The sequence below is a fragment of the Cebus imitator genome, unplaced genomic scaffold (assembly GCF_001604975.1).
Source record: "Cebus imitator isolate Cc_AM_T3 unplaced genomic scaffold, Cebus_imitator-1.0 Scaffold475, whole genome shotgun sequence".
NCBI lineage: Eukaryota > Metazoa > Chordata > Mammalia > Primates > Cebidae > Cebus > Cebus imitator.
The window spans coordinates 1398512-1418249 of NW_016107790.1; the positions used below are offsets into that span (position 1 = coordinate 1398512).

General features: G+C 42.8%; 1 protein-coding gene across 1 annotated transcript in view; it reads right to left on the reverse strand.

Annotated features, from left to right (window-relative positions):
- Window positions 1–19738, reverse strand: part of SEC23B (SEC23 homolog B, COPII coat complex component) — a 44788-nt gene that overhangs the window by 23817 nt on the left and 1233 nt on the right. The window contains exons 2-11 of the mRNA XM_017512667.2: window positions 18290–18524; window positions 16626–16683; window positions 14982–15068; window positions 12953–13189; window positions 12569–12654; window positions 11647–11791; window positions 11051–11209; window positions 9971–10086; window positions 6471–6594; window positions 4503–4583 (exon numbers count right to left, since the gene is read on the reverse strand). Of these exons, the coding sequence (XP_017368156.1) occupies window positions 4503–4583; window positions 6471–6594; window positions 9971–10086; window positions 11051–11209; window positions 11647–11791; window positions 12569–12654; window positions 12953–13189; window positions 14982–15068; window positions 16626–16683; window positions 18290–18510 (1314 nt within the window). The 5' untranslated portion in view covers window positions 18511–18524. The remainder of the gene's footprint in view (window positions 1–4502; window positions 4584–6470; window positions 6595–9970; window positions 10087–11050; window positions 11210–11646; window positions 11792–12568; window positions 12655–12952; window positions 13190–14981; window positions 15069–16625; window positions 16684–18289; window positions 18525–19738) is intronic.

Sequence of the window (19738 nt, forward strand, 5' to 3'; positions counted from 1 at the left end):
CAAGGCAGATGAATCACCTGAGGTCAAGAGTTTGAGACCAGCCTGACCAACATGATGAAACCCCATCTCTACTAAAAACACAAAAATGAGCCAGGCGTGGTGGTGCACACCTATAATCCCAGCTACTCAGGAGGAGCCTGAGGCAGGAGAATCGCTTGAACTCTAGAGACAAAGGTTGCGGTGAGCCAAGATCAAGCCACTGCACACCAGCCTGGACAACAGAGTGAGACTCTGTCTCAAAAAAAAAAAAAAAAAAAAAAAAAGAATGAGCCAAGCCAAAACTTCCCTGGGGAGGAGAGACCCAGTGCAAAGGCCCTGGGCAGGAGTGAGCATGATCTGTCTGGGGGTCAAAAAGAAGCTGGAGAGATGAGGGTGGGCAGAGGCCTGATGTGGACAGTCAGATACACCTGGATAAGAAGTCTGGACATGATGATATGCAGAAAAGGAAGCCACAGGAAGATGAGTCAAAAGGAATCTGATCTACATTTTGAAAATTTACTTTGGGCCAGGCATGGTGGCTCATGCCTGTAATCCCAGCACTTTGGTAGGCCAAGGCGCGCAGATCACCCTAGGTCAGGAGTTTGAGGCCATCCTGGCCAACATGGTGAAACCCCGTCTCTACTAAAACTACATAAATTAGCCGGACATAGTAGCGTGCACCTGTAATCCCAGCTACTTGGGAGGCTGAGGCAGGAAAATTGCTTGAACCCAAGCAGCTGAGGCTGCAGTGAGCGGAAATCATGCCACTGCACTCAAGCCTGGGCAACAAGAGTGAGATTCCATCTCAAAAAATAAATTAATACAAAAATTAGTCAGGCGTGGTGGCGTGTGCCTGTAATCCTAGCTACTCGGGAGGCTGAGGCAGGATCATCGCTGGAACACAGGAGGCGGAGGTTGCAATGAGCCGAGATCGCGCCACTGCACTCTAACCTGGCCACAGAGAAGGACTCCGTCTCAAGAAAAAAAAAAAAGGAAAAACTCACTTTGGCCGCTAAGTGGCAGCAGGGGCAGAGAGACAGGCATGGTGAGCAGGAGGCACAGCGTGGGAGTATGGATCCTGGCTCTGCCACTGACTGTTAGACCTTGGACCAGCCGCTTAGCCTCTGTGTTTCTGTTTTCATAGCTATAAAACAGGGTTTTTCTCTTCACCTGTCTTCACAGAGCCCTGGTGCTGCCCCAGGTGAAGGAGGCAGACTGTGCCCCTGCGGGACTTCCGCTCAAATGGAGGAGTCAGACAGCAAACCAGAGAAGCCACAGGCAGTGCCAAGTGCTCTGTGGGGAATTAAAATAGGATAATTGCTAGAGGGTGACACAGTGTGGTAATAGAAGCCCACTCCAAGGAAGTGACATTTAGCCTGAGACCTGAATGATGTTGGAAGGGCCTTCCAGCAGCAACGGGTCCTCAAGGGAAGGAGCTGGAGGGATGGCCTGCTTTATTGAGCTGGAAGGGTCAGACAGGTTATGGCCTGTGGGAAGTGCTCTGCAAATGTTAATGGTTTTTATTTTTTATTTGAGACGGAGTCTCGCTCTTGTTGCTCAGGCTGGATTGGAACAGTGTGATCACTGCTCACTGCAACCTCCACCCACCAAGTTCAAGCGATTCTCCTGCCTCAGCCTCACAAGTAGCTGGGATTACAGGCATGCGCCACCATGTCTGGCTAATTTTGTATTTTTAGTGGAGACGGAGTTTCTCCATGTTGGTCAGGCTGGTCTCAAACTCCCGACCTCAGGTGATCCGCTGGCCTCGCCCTCCCAGAGTGCTGGGATTACAGGCGTGAGCCACCACACCCGCCAAATGTTAGTATTGTTAAAGATAACAACTGTATGGCCGGGCGTGGCGGCTCACACCTGTAATCCAAGCACTTTGGAGGCCAAGGAGGGCGGATCACCTGAGGTCGGGAGTTCAAGACCAGCCTGACCAACATGGTGAAACCCTGTCTTNAAAAAAAAAAAAAAAGAAAGACTCTTGAAGTGAAATCACACAGCAGCTCTAAGGTGGATAGCAGGGAGGGTGCACTCTGTTCTGTCAGTACTTCCTAAGTTAGATAATGATACAGATGGATTCACAGGAGTTCACTTTCCTTGTAGTGGCCTTTTCTAAAGGAAGCAGGTGTTTATTATCTGCTGGAAGGTGAAGGGCTATGCTCAGGAAAAAGGCAAACAAGTCAAAGGCGCTTTCATGCCTCCCCTTCTTGCCTTGCTAACCCCATTCGAGGCACCAAACCCATGACAGTTGCTCCAGAGCTCCAAAAAAACATTTTCTCAGTGATACACAAATTCCTTACCTAAACATTTACTCTTTAGATGCCTTTATTGAAGGAACCATAAAGACAATTAGGAAATGACCATTTTAGGCCAGGCGTGGTGGCTCACGCCTGTAATCCAAGCACTTTGGAGGCCAAGGCAGGCGGATCACCTGAGGTCAGGAGTTCAAGACCAGCCTGACCAACATGGTGAAACCTCGTCTTTATTAGGAAAAAGAAATTTAAAAAAGAAAAAAAAAGGAAATGACCATTTTATAATCCTCAAATAAATAAACTGATTTGAGTGAAGATCAATGTATGTTAAAAACCGTTAGGCTGTTGGCGAACAAGATTTTCATATTGTGCTATGATCTCATTCAAAAGACTGCCTGCTAATGGCAAAGGGGGAAAGTGTTCCCTTACAGTAGAAAGGCAGTGGGGCAGTCATCACCATTACCATGTGATCTAACTCAGCATGTCTAACATGGGACAGCAGACATAGTGCCTCTGGATGGGACACAGCATGAAGTACACACTGCCCAGGAAGAATGCTTGGCAAAAAGGCTTTAGCTGAATCTAAACACACCTTTAAACCCTAACTCTCACTTTACAAAGGCTGTATCAAATGCAATGCCGGTTGGGGGAAAAACAGCTATAAAGGGCATTTGAGGGGAAATTAGGGAAAAAATATGAACTAGATATTAGGAAATTATTATTTTCTTAAGTTTGATAATGACATCGTGGTAGGAGAACATCCTTATTTTTAGAAGAAGCACATTGAAGCACTCAAGGACTGTCATGATATCTGCAAATTATTTGCAAAGGTCAGCAAAAAATCAAATCTGGCAAATAAATGACAATCAGATAAAGTAAATGTGGCAATCAAGACAAAAGAACAATCATGGTGAAATGTTATCAATTAGTGACTAAATGGTGGGTATATAGGAATTCATCATACTCCTCTTTAAACTTCTCAGTATGTCTACAAATTGTGTTTTCCTATTCTTTGCATCCTCATTCCCCAACCAAAACTCATGGCTGAATTCTACTGGAAAAACTAATTAGTTTGTACTAATTCATAAAAATATCTTCTTAAACTACTTCAGGAAGCCTTCAGTAGGCAGATTTTAAGTCCATGGAAAATATTTTATAACAAGGAAGTCTTCCATAGCCCTGCCAGGAAACAGGGGTACAAGCCCCTCAGTACTCTGGGTGTAATGAATGAATGATTCATTAGATGGGCTTCAGAGCAGCAATTTGCCTCAATCAGAAGGAATATGCTCTCAAATCGCCTTGCCTCTGCCAAGCTCAACGGAAGTTTAATCTATGTGGTTACTCAGGAACGTTTGCTGCTGACAACATGAAAGATGACCCACACTTCCAGTGGGTCAGGCACTAACTGCTTCACCTGAGCCAACTCATTTCAACCTCCTAACAATGCTGTAGAGTAGGCACTGTTATTATCCCTATTTGCCAGATAAAGATACTAAAGCACAGAGCAAGTAAGTCCTTTGCTCAGGCTAGCTGTGGGGTGTAAACCTGCACCTTGGATCCACATTTGGCTCTAGGGTCTACCCTCCCACTGATGACAATGAGGGAAGGACATGACCGTGTATCCCCAGCCCAGGACCACCCTAGAGAGGCCTTGCCAACCCAAATGTTTTGCCTCCTAACAAGTAAAGTATAATCAGAGGAAGTGGAAATAAGCAAAGCCGCTCGTCCCAAATGATAACTAAACTGTTTATGTACACTCAAAATCTATTACTAGAGAAAACAGATGTTTGCACACACTGCAGTGTCACCCACTTCCACACCAACTCAAGGTTGTCTCTGTCATAAAAGGCTTGTTATTAACTGACTGAGACAAAGGTAACACCTCTAAGGGCAATGAGCAATAGGCTTACTCCAGAAGGACTTTGCTGAATGTTTGCCTTGTGCTGAACAGCATGCCAGGACTTTGGCACAGTAACCATGGGCCATGCAGTCAGGGACACTTGGACTCTAGCTCTTTTATGTCGGTTCTGACCCTGAGCAAGATACTTAACCTTTCTGAGCCTCGGTTTCCTTCTCTCTAACCCTTGAGATGAACAGATGGAGTAACATCACCTCTCTGAGTATAGCCATCAATGACGATTATCCCTTCTCCTGTCACCGCAGACACATCTGACAGGTGAAGTATGTGAGATCATCACTCTCTGACACTTCTGATAGGTTAAATCCAGGGCAGGAGGTGAGGGTGATGGGAGTTGTTTTCCTTACGTTTTCTGACACACACGGTCCCTTCACATTCAGAGATACGCATGGGCCAATGGCTCCTGCAATCTTCAGTTCCCGAGAGGTCTAAAACAAATATGTGACAGTGTAAAGTTAAAAATCACTTCAATCCACCCTGCTCTCATCATGGCCACAATGAAAGCTTAGAGGAAAAATATAACACTACTATTCTACCAAGAGAAAACCCCACATGGATCACAACTGCTCTCCTACAAACTTTTCCACAGCCACTGTGATTAGAACTTTAATAAAATCTGCCCTTAGAAACACGTGGAATATGAGCATTTTCAACTCTCACAACATACATTTTTTTTTTTTTTTTGAGACGGAGTTTCACTCTTGTTACCCAGGCTGGAGTGCAATGGCGCGATCTCGGCTCATTGCAACCTCCGCCTCCTGGATTCAGGCAATTCTCCTGCCCCAACCTCCTGAGTAGCTGGGATTACAGGCACGCGCCACCATGCCCAGCTAATTTTTTGTATTTTTAGTAGAGACGGGGTTTCACCATGTTGACCAGGATGGTCTCGATCTCTTGACCTTGTGATCCACCCGCCTCGGCCTCCCACAGTGCTGGGACTACAGGCTTGAGCCACCGTGCCTGGCCTACAACATACTTTTTAAACCGTGAAATAACTGTACATGTAGATAACAATTCTAACAATACTACAATTCTTTTCCAATCCCATGTTATATTCACATTCACATATATTAGTAATTATTTGCATATTCCTAATCAGAGAACATACTGTTTTATGTTGCTTTAAAAATAATTAACTCATGAACTCCAATATAATGACAAGGCCAACATACTAGATTTTTAAAATGTGAATTCTTTTCAAAAGTCCATTATTCATCTTTTAAAAGAAACCTCAAACATTTCAGATTATGGTTTCAAGTTTAACCTAGATGATTTAATAATTATCTCCAATTCTCCAAGTAATAATTCCAATCATATCTTCTAATGACACCCCCCCACACTACTGCCCCTGCCAACCAGGGTCTCTCTCTGTTGCCCAGGCTGAGTGCAGTGGCAGGATCATAGCTCACTGAAGCCTCAAACTCCTGGGCACATGCGATTTTCCCACCTCAGCCTCCTGAGTAGCTGGAACCACAGGTGTGTACCACCACAGGTGGTTAATTTTTTTTTTTAATCATTCATAGAGATAGGGTCTTGCTATGTTGCCCAGGCTAGTCTGTAATTCCAGAGCTCATACAATTACCCCACCTTGGCCTCCCAAAGTGCTGGGATTATAGGTGTGCACCACCATGCCTAGCCTAACACCCTCTTTTAATGTTTTCTCAATGACTTAAAGTCAGCTGTATCAGGGCCATGAGTCCCTACATGGACCAAAAAAAAAAAAAAAAAAAAACCTCACAATGCTATTTTAGATCACTCCGGCTATTCTTCAGGAAGGCATTAAACATAACCATGGCTCTGTGCAAGGCGGTGAGCCATGCTGATGGCTGGGTGGGCACAGACCACTGTGTGGCTGCCCCAGTCCTCAGGCCACGGCGCTGCTCGCAACACCCACCCTACTTCCTCCTCTACCTTCTACTGCACTGAAGCAGTGTGGCACAGAGCCTGCAGGGGAACCAGGCAATGCTTTATTTAGAACATAAATAAATACACAGGTCATCCTCAAGAAGCAAAGGGATAAAGTGAATAACATGCTTTGTAATAGTCATTTGGTTGGGATCTTTTTAATTGTCCTTTATATCCCTGTGTACCGCAGTTGGAGGTTGCCACAAGTCTGGATATTGATTGAAAAACTAAGAACACTATAATTCCATTAAAGTTTTAACAGTATGGCCAGGCATAGCGGCTCATGCCTGTAATCCCAGCACTTTAGGGTGATAAGGCGGGAAAACTGCTTGAGGCTAGGAGTTCTGGACCAGCCTGGGCAATACAGTGAGTCTACATAAAAAATAAAAAATAAAAAAAGTCTACTGTACCTTTACATCCAAAGTAGCACCAAATGCCATTCGGAAATCTCCATTAAAATCTTTAGTAAAAATTCTTTGGAATGTCTGCTTGAAGAGAGAAGTGTTGAAAGAATCTCCCATTACCATGTAGCCTCTAGGTAAGAAGAAAGAAAAAAATCTAGTGAATATTAAGAAGACTGAAGCCCATTCAGATGCTCCCTCAGTATTTACAAAAATAATTTAAAGAAAAAAGAAACCAGGTCCCCAAAGGCGCTACTGATTAATTTAAATATAAAAAAACAGCCCGGGCACAGTGGCTCACACCTGTAATCCCAGCACTTTGGGAGGCTGAGGCAGGCAGATCACTTGAGGTCAAGCGTTCAAGACCAGCCTACCCAACATCATGAAACCCCTTGTCTACTAAAAATACACAAATTAGTAGCTGTAATCCCAGCTACTCAGGAGGTTGAGGCAGGAGAATCACTTGAACCCGGGAGGCAGAGGTAGCAGTGAGCCGAGATGGCACCACTGCACTCTAGCCTGGGTGACAGAGCAAGACTGCTTCTCAAAAATAAAAATAAAATAAAATAAAATAAAATAAAATAAATTTAGAAAATGAAAAACAGCAAGTTCAATTCGTACTTAGGGAAGAAACTACTTCTAAAGCATTAAACAGAAGCCATAAGAACAACCCTAATTCCTCTCACATTTCTTTGGCATAGGAAAATACCCAGGCCTGTGGGAAATCCTTTTCAGGTTAATTTACTGCTTCAAAACACTGAATTCTTAATTTCACAAGCATTCTTTTTCCAACTCATGAGTATTAATATTAATTCCTCATTGAAGTAAAAGGTCATCATTTCATGTATTTGGACAGAGAAGCACAACTTGATGCAAGTTATGCATCCAACCATCATTCATAAAACAAGACCTCAGAATTTAGAAGAACATAAGAAAGGTCACCTGGTCCAGCCATCTCAGAGTGTCTGAACCATCCAGTGAGGAGTCAGCTATTTGGTACCAAATATATACCCCTTCCTTTGTTTCCTGGAACAAAGATGACATTTCCCAGCCTGCCTTGCCTGTGGCCATGTGCCTCTGTTGGCATTTGCATTCTGCCTGTTGCTCTGTCCCTTATATGTGGACTGTGTTCCTCCAGGAAGAGCAATCCTTCTCTGACCTTTCCTCCTTCCTGCTGCTATAAATGGTTAGAGCTCCAGCAGCTATCTTGAGCCACAGATGGCATATGAATGGTAGTACAGCAGCTCAGTAGGAGCCTCAGCCCCTAATGACCATGAAATCAACATACTAGCCCCAGGCTGCCTACCTCCAGAGAAATAAACTTATTTTGGGTTTTCTGTGACATTCACACAAATCTAATGCTACCTCTCAACCACCCCTCTATAAAATATCTGCCAAGTTACAGCCAGACTAGGCTTGAAGTCCTCCAATATCGGGAGCTTCCTTCCTGAGAAGTTGTCCACTCTGTGTTTGAACAGCTCTGTTAATAGAGGCCCTTCTCTATATTGAGTGAAATTTCATTTGCCAGCAGCTTCCACCCACTGGTTTGGTTCTAGTTCCACTCTTTGGTCACACACAGAACAAATCAGATTCCTTCGTAGGAAAGTCCCTCAACTGTTGAATAGAGTTCTCACATCCCCACATGTCTTCAGCTCAATCTTTTCCAGCTCCTTCAGTCATTCCTCACATGAATAGTTTCCAGGACTCTCCACAACTGCTCTTCTTTGAACTTCTCCAGTTCATCTCCTATTGCCCCTTGAAATTGCAATGCTCAGAACAGAAAACAACATAATTTGGATAAGGTGTGACTAGCACCAAGGAAACCAAGGATGTGGTCTTTTCTGAAGATAATCTTCTCCTATAGCGCAGCCTAGGATCACCTTGCTTCTGCTGGAAGTCATCCCACATTGTTGGCTCACCTTGAGCTATACTAACACATGTGTGCAACAGATGGTAACTCTTCTCAGAAAAAATTCACACAAACTCTAGCACACAATCTAAAGGATGTTCACAAATATACTAAAGCTTTTCTATGGAAACCCTGGGTCAGCACTCCTGGAAGGTCCTGGTAGGAGTCCATATTATTAAATGTGGATTACTGAGATAGTTATGTCAGTATTATTTAGGACCCGAATTCTATCACCTAACTAATCTGTTGTTCTCTAGGACAGCTCCAAGTGATTCTGGTTCCACCTTCTATTCCCTTTACTCACTAGGGACCAGCAGCATCACCTGGGAGCTTATTAGAAATGCAGAATCTCAGGCCCATTCCACAGCTCTATGATGCTTCTCACACTTCTGTACATGCAAATCACCTGGGATATTATTCAAATACAGGTTCTGATTCATGTCTAGAGTGAGCCTCAAGGTGGCACATGGTTCTCAAACTTAGCTCTATGTTAGAATCATGGGAGAAACTTATAAAATGCTGATGCCTAGGCTATATCTCATGCTAATTATAATTAGATCAGAATCTCTGAGGACAAGACCCAAAGAAAGTGCAGTTTTTAAAGTTCCCCTGGTGACTCCAATATGTAATCAGCGTCAGACCAGTGCTTATCAGTGGTTTCTACACTTTCATGTGCTCCAGAATCTCCTAGAGAGCTGTATTCCCAGGGTTTCCAATTCAGGAGGTCTGGGTAAGGCCTAGGAATATACAGTTCCCAGGAGCCCCTAAGGCTGCTGGTCTGGACACCACCACATGTTGAAAAGCACTGCTCAGCCGGGCGCGGTGGCTCACGCCTGTAATCCCAGCACTTTGGGAGGCCGAGGCGGGTGGATCACGAGGTCGAGACCATCCTGGTCAAAATGGTGAAACCCCGTCTCTACTAAAACTACAAAAAATTAGCTGGGCACGGTGGCGCGTGCCTGTAATCCCAGCTACTCAGGAGGCTGAGGCAGGAGAATTGCCTGAACCCAGGAGGCGGAGGTTGCGGTGAGCCAAGATTGCGCCATTGCACTCCANAAAAAAAAAAAAAAAAAAAAAAAAAAAAAAAAAAAAAAAAAAAAAAAAAAAGAAAAGCACTGCTTCACACTCTGGCCTGTCAATACAATACCAACTTAGGATCTGAGTCAGTACAACCTCTAGCCTGAGTACACTTGGAGTTAGCCACAAAGTATGGCCACTTAGCCAGGTCAAGTTTCTCCTAGTTGCTTCAGCACTGAGACCCTGTTTTCCCCACTTCTCAAAAGGAAGTGCCCTGATGAAGGCCAAATAGTCCATATTTGCTTGCTTTTCTGGCCTGGTCTCTGTAAAAGTATAACAACTCTAAGAAAGAAATGAAGTTACTCTGAAACGACTTGTTTGTAGTGAACTCTTCAGCCCTCTTACGAATCATGGCTTGCTTCTCCAAGGAACCCACAGGCCTTTCCCAGTCACTAAAACCACAGCCCAGAGCTACCTGAAGGCTTTTCTAAGTTGGCTTTGCCCATTCCTATGGCTCCATCACTCATTTTTCTTTCCTTAAAATAACACTGTCGCTCTGCCCAGGTTTTCGCTGTCAACATACCCAGTAAGATTTGCACAACACTTCATCTCCAAAAGTCCAGTTTGATCAAGGGCACAAGCATAAATATCAATGCAGTGACCATTTGCAGCTGTTCGATTAGCAAGCATCTCATAGTGCTGTGAAGAGAGGAAAGTTATCTTTAGGAAACAGTGACATTATTCTCAAGGTATGACTGAATATATCAAAGGAGGTAATCAAATATAAAAATATGTAAATCATTTTCTTTTCTTTTAGAGACAGAGTCTCTCTCTGTTGCCCAGGCTAGAGTGCAATGGCGCCATCTCTGGCTCTCGGGTTCAAGTGATCCTCCTGCCTCAGCCTCCCAAGTAAATGGGATTATAAGCATGCACCACTATGCCCAGCTAATTTTTATATTTTTATTTTTATTTATTTATTTTTTGAGATAGAGTCTCACTCCATCACCCAGGCTAGAATGCAGTGGCACAATGTCAGCTTATTGCAACCTCTGCCTCCCAGGTTCAAGGGATACTTGTGCTTCAGCCTCCCGAGTAGCTGAAATTACAGGCACCTGCCACCACGCCCAGCTAATTTTTGTATTTTTTGTACAGACAGGGGTTTTTGCCATGTTGCCAATACTGGTCTTGAACTCCTGAACTCAGGTGATCCACTTGCTTTAGCCTCCCAAAGTGCTGGCATTACAGGCATGAGCCATCATGCCTGGTCTAATTTTTGTGTTTTTAGTAGAGATGGGGTTTCCCCATGTTGGCTAGGCTGGTCTTGAACTCCTGACCTCAAGTGATCCAACCGCCTTAGCCTCCCAAAGTGTTGGGATTAGAGGTATGAGCCACTGGGCCCAGCCTGGACATCATTTTCAAAAATATCTGAATAAATAGAAATATAGTTTTCAATCTCAAAACACTTTGAGTAGTTTTAAGGCAACCCACTCTAATTAAGGTCTGAAAGTAGGAGCAATAATTTAACAGCAGCTAAGATCAGAAAAATTGTCTCTGAAAGAGTGTCTTGCTGATCATGGCACATGACCTTGGCAAAGTAGCTGTCACTCCAGAGCAGCCCCGGCAATGGGCTTTCAGAATTACAGCCCATACCCAGAGTACCTACCTTGGTTGCCTTTTTCATGAAACGTGCATTATCTTTCTCGATATCATGCCAAGAACGAATAGGAATCTTTAACTCATCTCCAACCACCATGCCAGGCCCTTGGGTAGGGGGACCTCCAGTAAACAGCATGATCCTGGCTCCTGTGTTTGGAAAAGTGCCCTAAACAGCAAATGGCAGCATTTTAGAAGTATACAGCCCCACCTCCAAGTATAGTTCAATTTCCAACAGAAATACTCCAAAGATGCATTCTCTCCAGCTCTTCTGAAAAGCGGTGAAACTGAAAGAATAATACAGATGATAACGCAGAAAAGCAACACTTATCTTCTTACAGCCTGATGGTTTTGCATGCTTTTATTAATTCAATCTGAGTACTCCCCATTTCTCTAGTTGTCTTAGGTTTTCACGAAAACTTTTAGCATTTTCAAAATTTTGAGAGGCTCCCACCAAGTGAGTAACAATGATGCCAGAAATGCTTTCTGATAGGTTAACACAGACGGTTGACTTAGATCACAAGTGATTTTCAAACAAAGCCAACAAATATATTTTCTGAGAGCAAGTCTGTATGATTTGAGAGGTCCTGGTAAATTACAAATTACCTCCAGCAAGCCAACAGCAATGGACAAAGCAACACCAGTGGATCGCAAAGGTCTCTTCCCCTGAGTTACTGGCCACGGGTCCCTCTGTAGCTCCCCAAGAAGATCAGTGAGGTTCATATCAATCTTGTGAACGGGCTGCAGAAATCTGCACGATTTTGAAGAGACACATCAACCCATAATGAATAAAGTACTCTGGTTCTCAACACTAGGTGCCACACAGTTGCTGCTCTTCAAGATAATTACTCATAGTAGAAAACGACTGGTAATTTTTTTCTTCAAAGCTATCTCTCTACTAACACAAAACAATTTAAAGCAGTTTTACTGAGGAATATAAAGCCCAATACTTAGAAATTTACATATGTTACATGGAGAAAAATTGTCTTGAAAAAAAGCAATTCAGTTTTATTAAATTTTAGGCAGCAAAGAAATCCTAAGAATGTGCCTAACATGAGCTCAGTCTACGTGAGGTCCATTTACGTGGACAATCTTCATCATTCCTCATCATTCTAATCTGTGCTTCTCTTGATCCTTGAGAGTTAAGAGGTTGTCTTCAGCACATCAGGCAATGCATTTTATCAAGCTTTTAGCCCAGTCTAGGGCAGCCCCAGGCACTCAACGGGCTGAATGAAGTGAATACCTGGTCATAAGTATGTTTGAGGACACATGAAAAAAGTATTTTCAGGTTTTCCAGCTTTACTTAAGCATCAAAAAGGACATCAGGTATGGAATGTCTAAGCACAGCAATTGAGCACAGTGGTCTCAAAACCTTTTTGATAAAACTCTGGCTATTGATTAGGCTTAATCATTTATCTTTTTTCCTAAGAAGAAGAAAATAAAAGTTCTAATATTCTTCTTCCCTTAGTCCCATGGATCATCTGCATGTCCACCACAGTATGTGGAATACTCCATGTTGGGATCTCACCTGCTTGAAACAAAAGGGTGCTCCTGTGGTTGCGCAGGTCGTGCTTGCTGCATGGGCATGGCTGGCTTGGTCAGGCCCAACATATCCTTAAAAAAAAGCCAGAAAGATTCATTGCCAATGACACTAAAAGTGAATGACTAATTCTTAAGAAATGTCCTCAGCTGGGTGTGGTGGCACGTGCTTATAGTCCCACCTAGTCAGGAGGCTGAGGTGGGCCAATGGCTTGATCCTAGGAATACAAGACTATAGTGAGCCACAATCGCACCACTGAACTCCAGCCTGGGCTACAAAGCAAGACCCCAGTCTCTCTAAAAAAAAAAAAAAAAAAGAGGAAAGAAAAAAGTCCTTGTTCCTGCTCCTGTACAAGTAAGGTAAGGTACAAACCTGTATTTGCTTTGCAGTTAAATCCTTGGTCCCTCGGAAGACATAACTTTTGGAGATCCCTTCACAGCTTAGTTCATGAACCTGCACCATCCTTCCAAATGTGATCAGACCCACCAGTGCATCTGGAGGAAGAAGACTCAATGACATCTGCAGGGACTCTTTGAGTGCTTGAAGGTCGTCTTCTTCCAGGCATGTGTCAACCACATAGAGAAAGATCAGAGGGGACTGAGCACCTCGCTTTGGGCAAAGAAAAACAGCATAATGATCAATATACAAATAGACTTAGCAAGCACTTTTAAGGCAAATTAGGTATGAAAATCATGTCTTTAATATTTAGTTTTAGGAAATAAGGACATCTACACAAAGCTCTAACTCATTAAATGACTCAGATGCTATCAAATCAAACTAAACATAGAAACTATTTGTATCCAACAATGTATTCAACATTTTTTTAAATAATTCCTACATGCCACACATTGTTCCAGGTCCTGGGACGCACAGTGAACAGAAAGAACAAAGACTTCTTGCTGCCTCAAGGAGCAAACTTTCTGTAATGGAGAGGTTAAGGGGGAATGCAAATGCCAGGAAGAGAGGCAGAGGGCAGAGTCAACTGTTAAACAGAGAGGTCAGGCAGCCTCATTTAGAAAGCAGCATATGAGCCGGGCTCATGCCTATAATCCCAGCACTTTGGGAGGCTAAGGTGGGAGGACTGCTTAAGCCCAGGAGTTCAAGACCAGCCTGGCAACATGGCGAGACTCCATCTCTAACAAAAAAAAAAGTAAAAAAATTTAAAAATTAGTTGGGCATGATGGCACATGGCTGTGCTCCCAGCTCTCAGGAGGAGGAGGCAGGAAGACTTCTTGAGCTCAGGAATTTGAGGCTGCAGTAAGCTATAGTCGCCCCACTGCATACCAGCCTGGATGACAGAGTAAGACCCCATCTTAAAAAAAAGGAAAAGAGGGCCGGGTGCGGTGGCTCACGCCTGTAATCCCTGCACTTTGGGAGGCCGAGGCGGGCAGATCACCAAGTCAGGAGTTCAACGCCAGCCTGGCCAACATGGTGAAACCATGTTTCTAATAAAAATACAGAAATTAGCCAGGCATGTTGGGGTACACCTGTAATCCCAGCTACTCAGGAGGCTGAGGCAAGAGAATTGCTTGACCATAGGAAGCAGAGGTTTCAGTAAGCTGAGATAGTGTCACTGTCCTCCAGCCTGGGTGACAGAGCGAGGCTGTCTCAAAAAAAAGAAAGAAAAAGAAAGTAATGTTGAGCAAAGCCTGAGGGAGGAGAGGGAAGGAACATTACAGATACAGGGGAGAGCTCCAGCCTCAGCGAAAAGCTATAGCAGAGGTCCTCAGGCAGGAGTGTTCACATATTTGAGGAGAGTCAAGGAGGCCCACTGGGCTGATCAACAACACTAGCAGACACTGAGGATGGAGTGGTGACACGCAAGGCTTTGAAAACTGTCTTTTACCCTGGGTAAAGGAAAGCCATTTTCGCCACTGAGGTTTTCTTTACAGAGAAGTACATGATTTATGTTTTTAAAGAGTTACTCTGGCTGCTGGGTGAAGAATAATATATAAATAGGCAATGGTAACATCAGGGAGAACAATTAGGAGATTCAAGTAAGAAGCAGTGGCTGGCCCAGGGCAGTTAGTAGTAGAGAGAGGAAAGTGGATGGATTCAGGCTTCCAGTGGATTAGATATAGAATGGGAAAGAGAGAAGTCAAGGATGAGTCTAAGGTTTTGAAGCTAAAATACTAGATGATGGAGTACCACCTACTAAGATTGAGAAGGCTACAGAGGACGGGTTTGGAATTTAATCAGTTCTACCTTTTTAGTAACCTTCTATAATATCAAGACTTGAAAGCAATGCCAGCAGATACGCACATATCAAACCTAACAGTTAGGATCGTGCTGCCCTCACAGCTTTAAGTCCCCTATCCAGGTAAGAGAAATGGAAGACAAAAGATTTCAAGAGAAACTCAACATATAATATTGCTCATTAAATGCACAACAAAGAAATTACCTGTATCATGTACTCAATTGTAGAAAATTGGGGCATCAATTCAGCAGGCTGGTTCACCTCAGATATTCCTCCATAAGCTGGAGGAAACTGAAAAGAAGGAAACAGTTCTATTAGGGCTGGCACATCTACATTACACTGTTTATTTCCCATGTATAAAAATGATAATGATGCTGAGATGAGAGGATCACTCGAGCCCAGGAGCTCAAAACCAGCTTGGGCAACACTATAACACCCTGTCTCTCCACAAGAAGTAAAAAAATTAGTTGGGGGTGGTGGCTCACACCTGTAGTCCCAGCTACTCAAAAGCTGAGGTGGGAGGATCATTTGAGCCCGGGAGGCTAAGGCTGCAATGAGCCATGATTGTGCCACTGAACTCCAGCCTGGCTCTTTAGCCACAATGCTACCCTGCCTTAGAATTTTTATAATAAGTTATATTAAACAGAGATATTAATCTCGAATGTAATAGGGAGCAGAAATGCTTTTAAGATTTGCATATACTTCTGAATCTCTCATGAAGGTACATTTTGAATGACATCTGCTTATACTTTCTGAACCTATAGTCAGTCATCAATCATATACTGTTCTCTTCATCACTAGACTTATGTGCTGTATCTGAGAATAAGAGTAATTTTAATTATGATCAAATATATAAACAAATGCATATGAAGAGCTTAAGATCTGTTAGAACAATATACACTATGCTGGACACAGTTAACTTTTTTCTAACAACTTTATTGAGGTATAGTTTACATAACATAAAATTCACTCATTTTAAGTGCACAAGTCAAAGATTTTTAGTCTGTGTACACTTGTGCAACAATCATCACAATCCAGTTTTAGAACATTTTCAATACAGGCACAGTTACTTTTTTTTTTGAAACAGAGTTTTGCTTGTCGCCCAGGCTGGAGTGCAATGGCATGATCTCGGCTCACTGCAACCTCCACCTCTGGGATTCAAGCGATTTTCCTGCCTCAGCCTCCCGAAGTAGCTGACGCCCACCACCAGGCCTAGCTAATTTTTTTACAAAAAAATTTTTAGTTGAGACGGGGTTTCACCATGGTGACCAGGCTGGTCTTGAACTCCTGATATCATGTGATCCACCCGCCTCAGCCTCCCAAAGTGCTGGGATTACAGGCATGAGCCACTGCTCTTGGCCAAGCACAGTTACTTTCATAGAGAAGTCTCTCTTGTGATTTGTGAGCTGTTTTGAGTTTGGTAGTTCTTAAATTTTTAAATCAAAAGAAGCTCAACACTGATACTTGGATCCTAAAAGTTAGAAAGATCAGAAAATGAAAATTCAGTAATATACACTATCCAATTAGAATATACTGAAGTCAAAAGATATATGAACAACAGGTGCTCTCTTAGGGCAACAGATTCACTGCCCGCAGAAAATGTGCAAGAAAAGGAATTCGATGCACGCTCCCAACCCCCAAGCAAATTACAAGAACTCAAAGAAGAAAACCATTCAACACAATAAGCCACAAATGTTCAAATTCAGTATCATGCTTAACAAAAGTTATCACCCTGAGTTCAGCAGAAACTGCCGACTGCCAACGTAAACACAAATTCAACCTCACTTAATTTTTTTCATACTACAACTAAAATAAAACATAACATATTTTTAAAAATAACCCACATACCTGATTTCTTTGAAAACAGAAATTACAGGCCCAAAGTTTTGCTCGATAATCAACCTGACTGTGAGAAAGGTAAATATTATAAGTAGGTACCACTTTTATTTTTAAGGTAGAAAGCATTTATTTATAAATTTCAAGTTCAGTATACCACACAAATAAGTGTTTCTATGTGTGTGCGTAAGTACGAATATGCACAACGTTCACTGTTCACTCTTGTCACCGAGGCTAAAGTGCAATGGCACGATCTAGGCTCACTGCAACCTCCGCCCCCCAGGTTCAAGTGATTTTCCTACCTCAGCCTCCCAAAGTAGCTGAGATTACAGGTGTCCGCCACCACACCCAGCTAATTTTAGAATTCTGGCTAAGCACACCAAAATTTTCATCAATCGGCCACAGTGAAGAATTATCTATTTTTCTCTTTTCCACTTTCCTAATTTTTTAAATGTCATAATTTATATAAATTATAGGTTATTTTATTTCCCTTTAACCTTCTATCTTAACACATTCTGCATGGTTTTTTTCTAACATCTTTATAGTCCAGCTATGTGAAACTACTAAATTCCATCACTAAAAGCATGTTTCACACACAGGAAAATGTTTCTAGATTTTAACCTAACTTAGCCCACTTGAAAAGCTGGAGCCAGGCGTGGTGGCTCACGCCTGTTTTTCCAGCACTTTGGGAGGCCAAGGCAGGCAGATCACAAGGTCAGTAGTTCAAGACCAGACTGATCAACATGGTGAAATCCTGTCTTTACTAAAAATACAAAAATTAGCCAGGTGTGGTGGTGTGGGCCTGTAATCCCAGCTACTTAAGAGGCTGAAACAAGAATCGCTTGAACCCAGGAGACAGAGGTTGCAGTGAGCTGAGATTGCACCACTGCACTTAAGCCTGAGCAACAGAGCGAGACTCCATCTCAAAAAAAAAGAGAAAAGTTGGGCAAGCACATTTCACTTCCTCAAATTGGTTCAAGATAATGCCTCAGTTACTTTCCTCACACTTTCTACATTTAGAAAATGAATAATCAGTGGCTATGATTTTAAAATGAGAGCAGCAGCACTCATATATGAGCATATTACATAAAAGCAACGTTGGGATGAAGTAAAAAATGTTCCTTCATATAAAAATTTTATGACACTCTCCACCTGTTTAAAAATTATTTCAAATAATGCCCACATTTAAAAAAAGTATCTTAGGTCACTACCTCAAGCACACAGAAAAAATTACACTTAACAAACTGTTAAGAGTTAAAATTTCTTCTGCCTACTATGTCTCCCTGCCATATAGCATCAATGCATAAGGGAAGCATGAGAAGACAGTCTAAAGCTTTTGAATTCTTTTGGGAAATTACTTTAAGAGGTATCAATAAAGTGTATAGTTACGCCAAAAGCAAACTGATTATCAGCAAAAAAAAAAGAAAAAAAAGTGAATTACAAATCCTCTCCCTCTACCTCATTCCTCTAAGATTCCAATTTTATCTGGAATTACCAGGCCAGGGAGATTTCTACAAATATTCACCACCTACTACTCACCACAAGAATCATAAGAATCTAACCATCTAGTACTCATCACAAATTTGATGACTTGCCCAAATTTAAAGACTTTTATGAGCATCACATAAAAGTTATTATATATTTATCATTTTTACCAGTTTCAAAAGAATCCATACCAAAGTGGGTTGAGAACAGCTTTACAAGTTGGTCTGCTGCAAAGCACAGGTTCATATTGTACAGGAGGTAGGTCTGGACGTTCTTTCAAAGGAGTAAAGAGACAAGCCAGGGGTACAACCATTCTTGTGGCCTCCAGCCGGCTGGAAGGCCACACGTTCCAACTAAAGCGCACACCATCTCGTTCTTCATTCTGCTGGATGAACTCCAGGTAAGTCGCCATAGTCTAGAAGGGAACTGAAGATAAAGCTTTAATGACCTTAATGGTACATGAAATTCTGAACTAAATGTCAAAAAAAAGGATGGGTCATGTAACACAGTGTTTCTTTTTTTTTTTTTTTCCTTCGATCTTGGCTCGCTGCAGCCTCCATCTCCTGGGTTCAAGCGATTCTCCTGCCTCAGCCTTTCAAGTATCTGGGATTATGAGTACCCACCACCCCACCCGGCTAATTTTTTGTATTTTTATCAGAGATCGGGTTTCATCATGTTAGCCAGGCGGGTCTCAAACTCCTGACCTCAGGTGATCCAGCAGCCTCGGCCTCCCAAAGTGCTGGGATTACAGGTGTGAACCACTGCACTCGGGCCATCTAACACAGTGTTTCTTAAATATTCTGAAAGAACCTGTTGCTGTAGAATGACAGTATTTCCCTTCCCTCTGATACCCAGAAGTCAGTTAACTATACAGTTATCATTCAACACTGCTCCTTTCTCAACTCTCCTCTCAAGCACTTAAAAATAAATCAAAGGATTAAGAAGTTTACAATCATCTCCAAACTACATGTAGTTAAATACTACTACTTCAAACCTCCTCACAGATCTCACAGCCTATCAGTCAAGCTGATTTTAACCCCGTGCCCAAGGGTAACTCTTGAACCCTGTTTCAGCATCCAATTATCTTCCTCTCTAATCTCCTTCTTTTCTTGCTGTGAAATTTTATATTCCAAGTGATTTTTTTTTCCGGCGGTGGGGGTGTGCTCATTCCCTTCTGCACTTTGTTAACTTTGGAGAAAAGAGCTGGATACTGATCTTCAAGTTTGGTTCACAATGGGAACCAGTTTTGAGCTAAAATATTTCTACTTAGTATTACCAAAATTACCATTATGCTGAGTCTCACCAGAACCTCTTTCCTCGCCACGGTTGCTTATGTTCATGCCTTGAAAAATTGTGGTCAAGGCCAGGCGTAGTGGCTCAAAACTGTAATCCTAGCACTTTGGGAGGCTGAGGCAGTCGGATCACAAGGTCAGAAGTTCCAGAGCAGCCTGGCCAACACAGCAAAACCCTGTCTCTATTAAAAATACAAAAATTAGCTGGGCGTAGTGGCAGGCACCTGCAATCCCAGCTACTCGGGAGGCTGAGGCAGGAACTGCTGGAACCAGGAGGCGGAGGTGGCAATGAGCCAGATCACGCAACTGCACTCCAGCCTGGGCGACAGAGTGAGACTCCACCTCAAG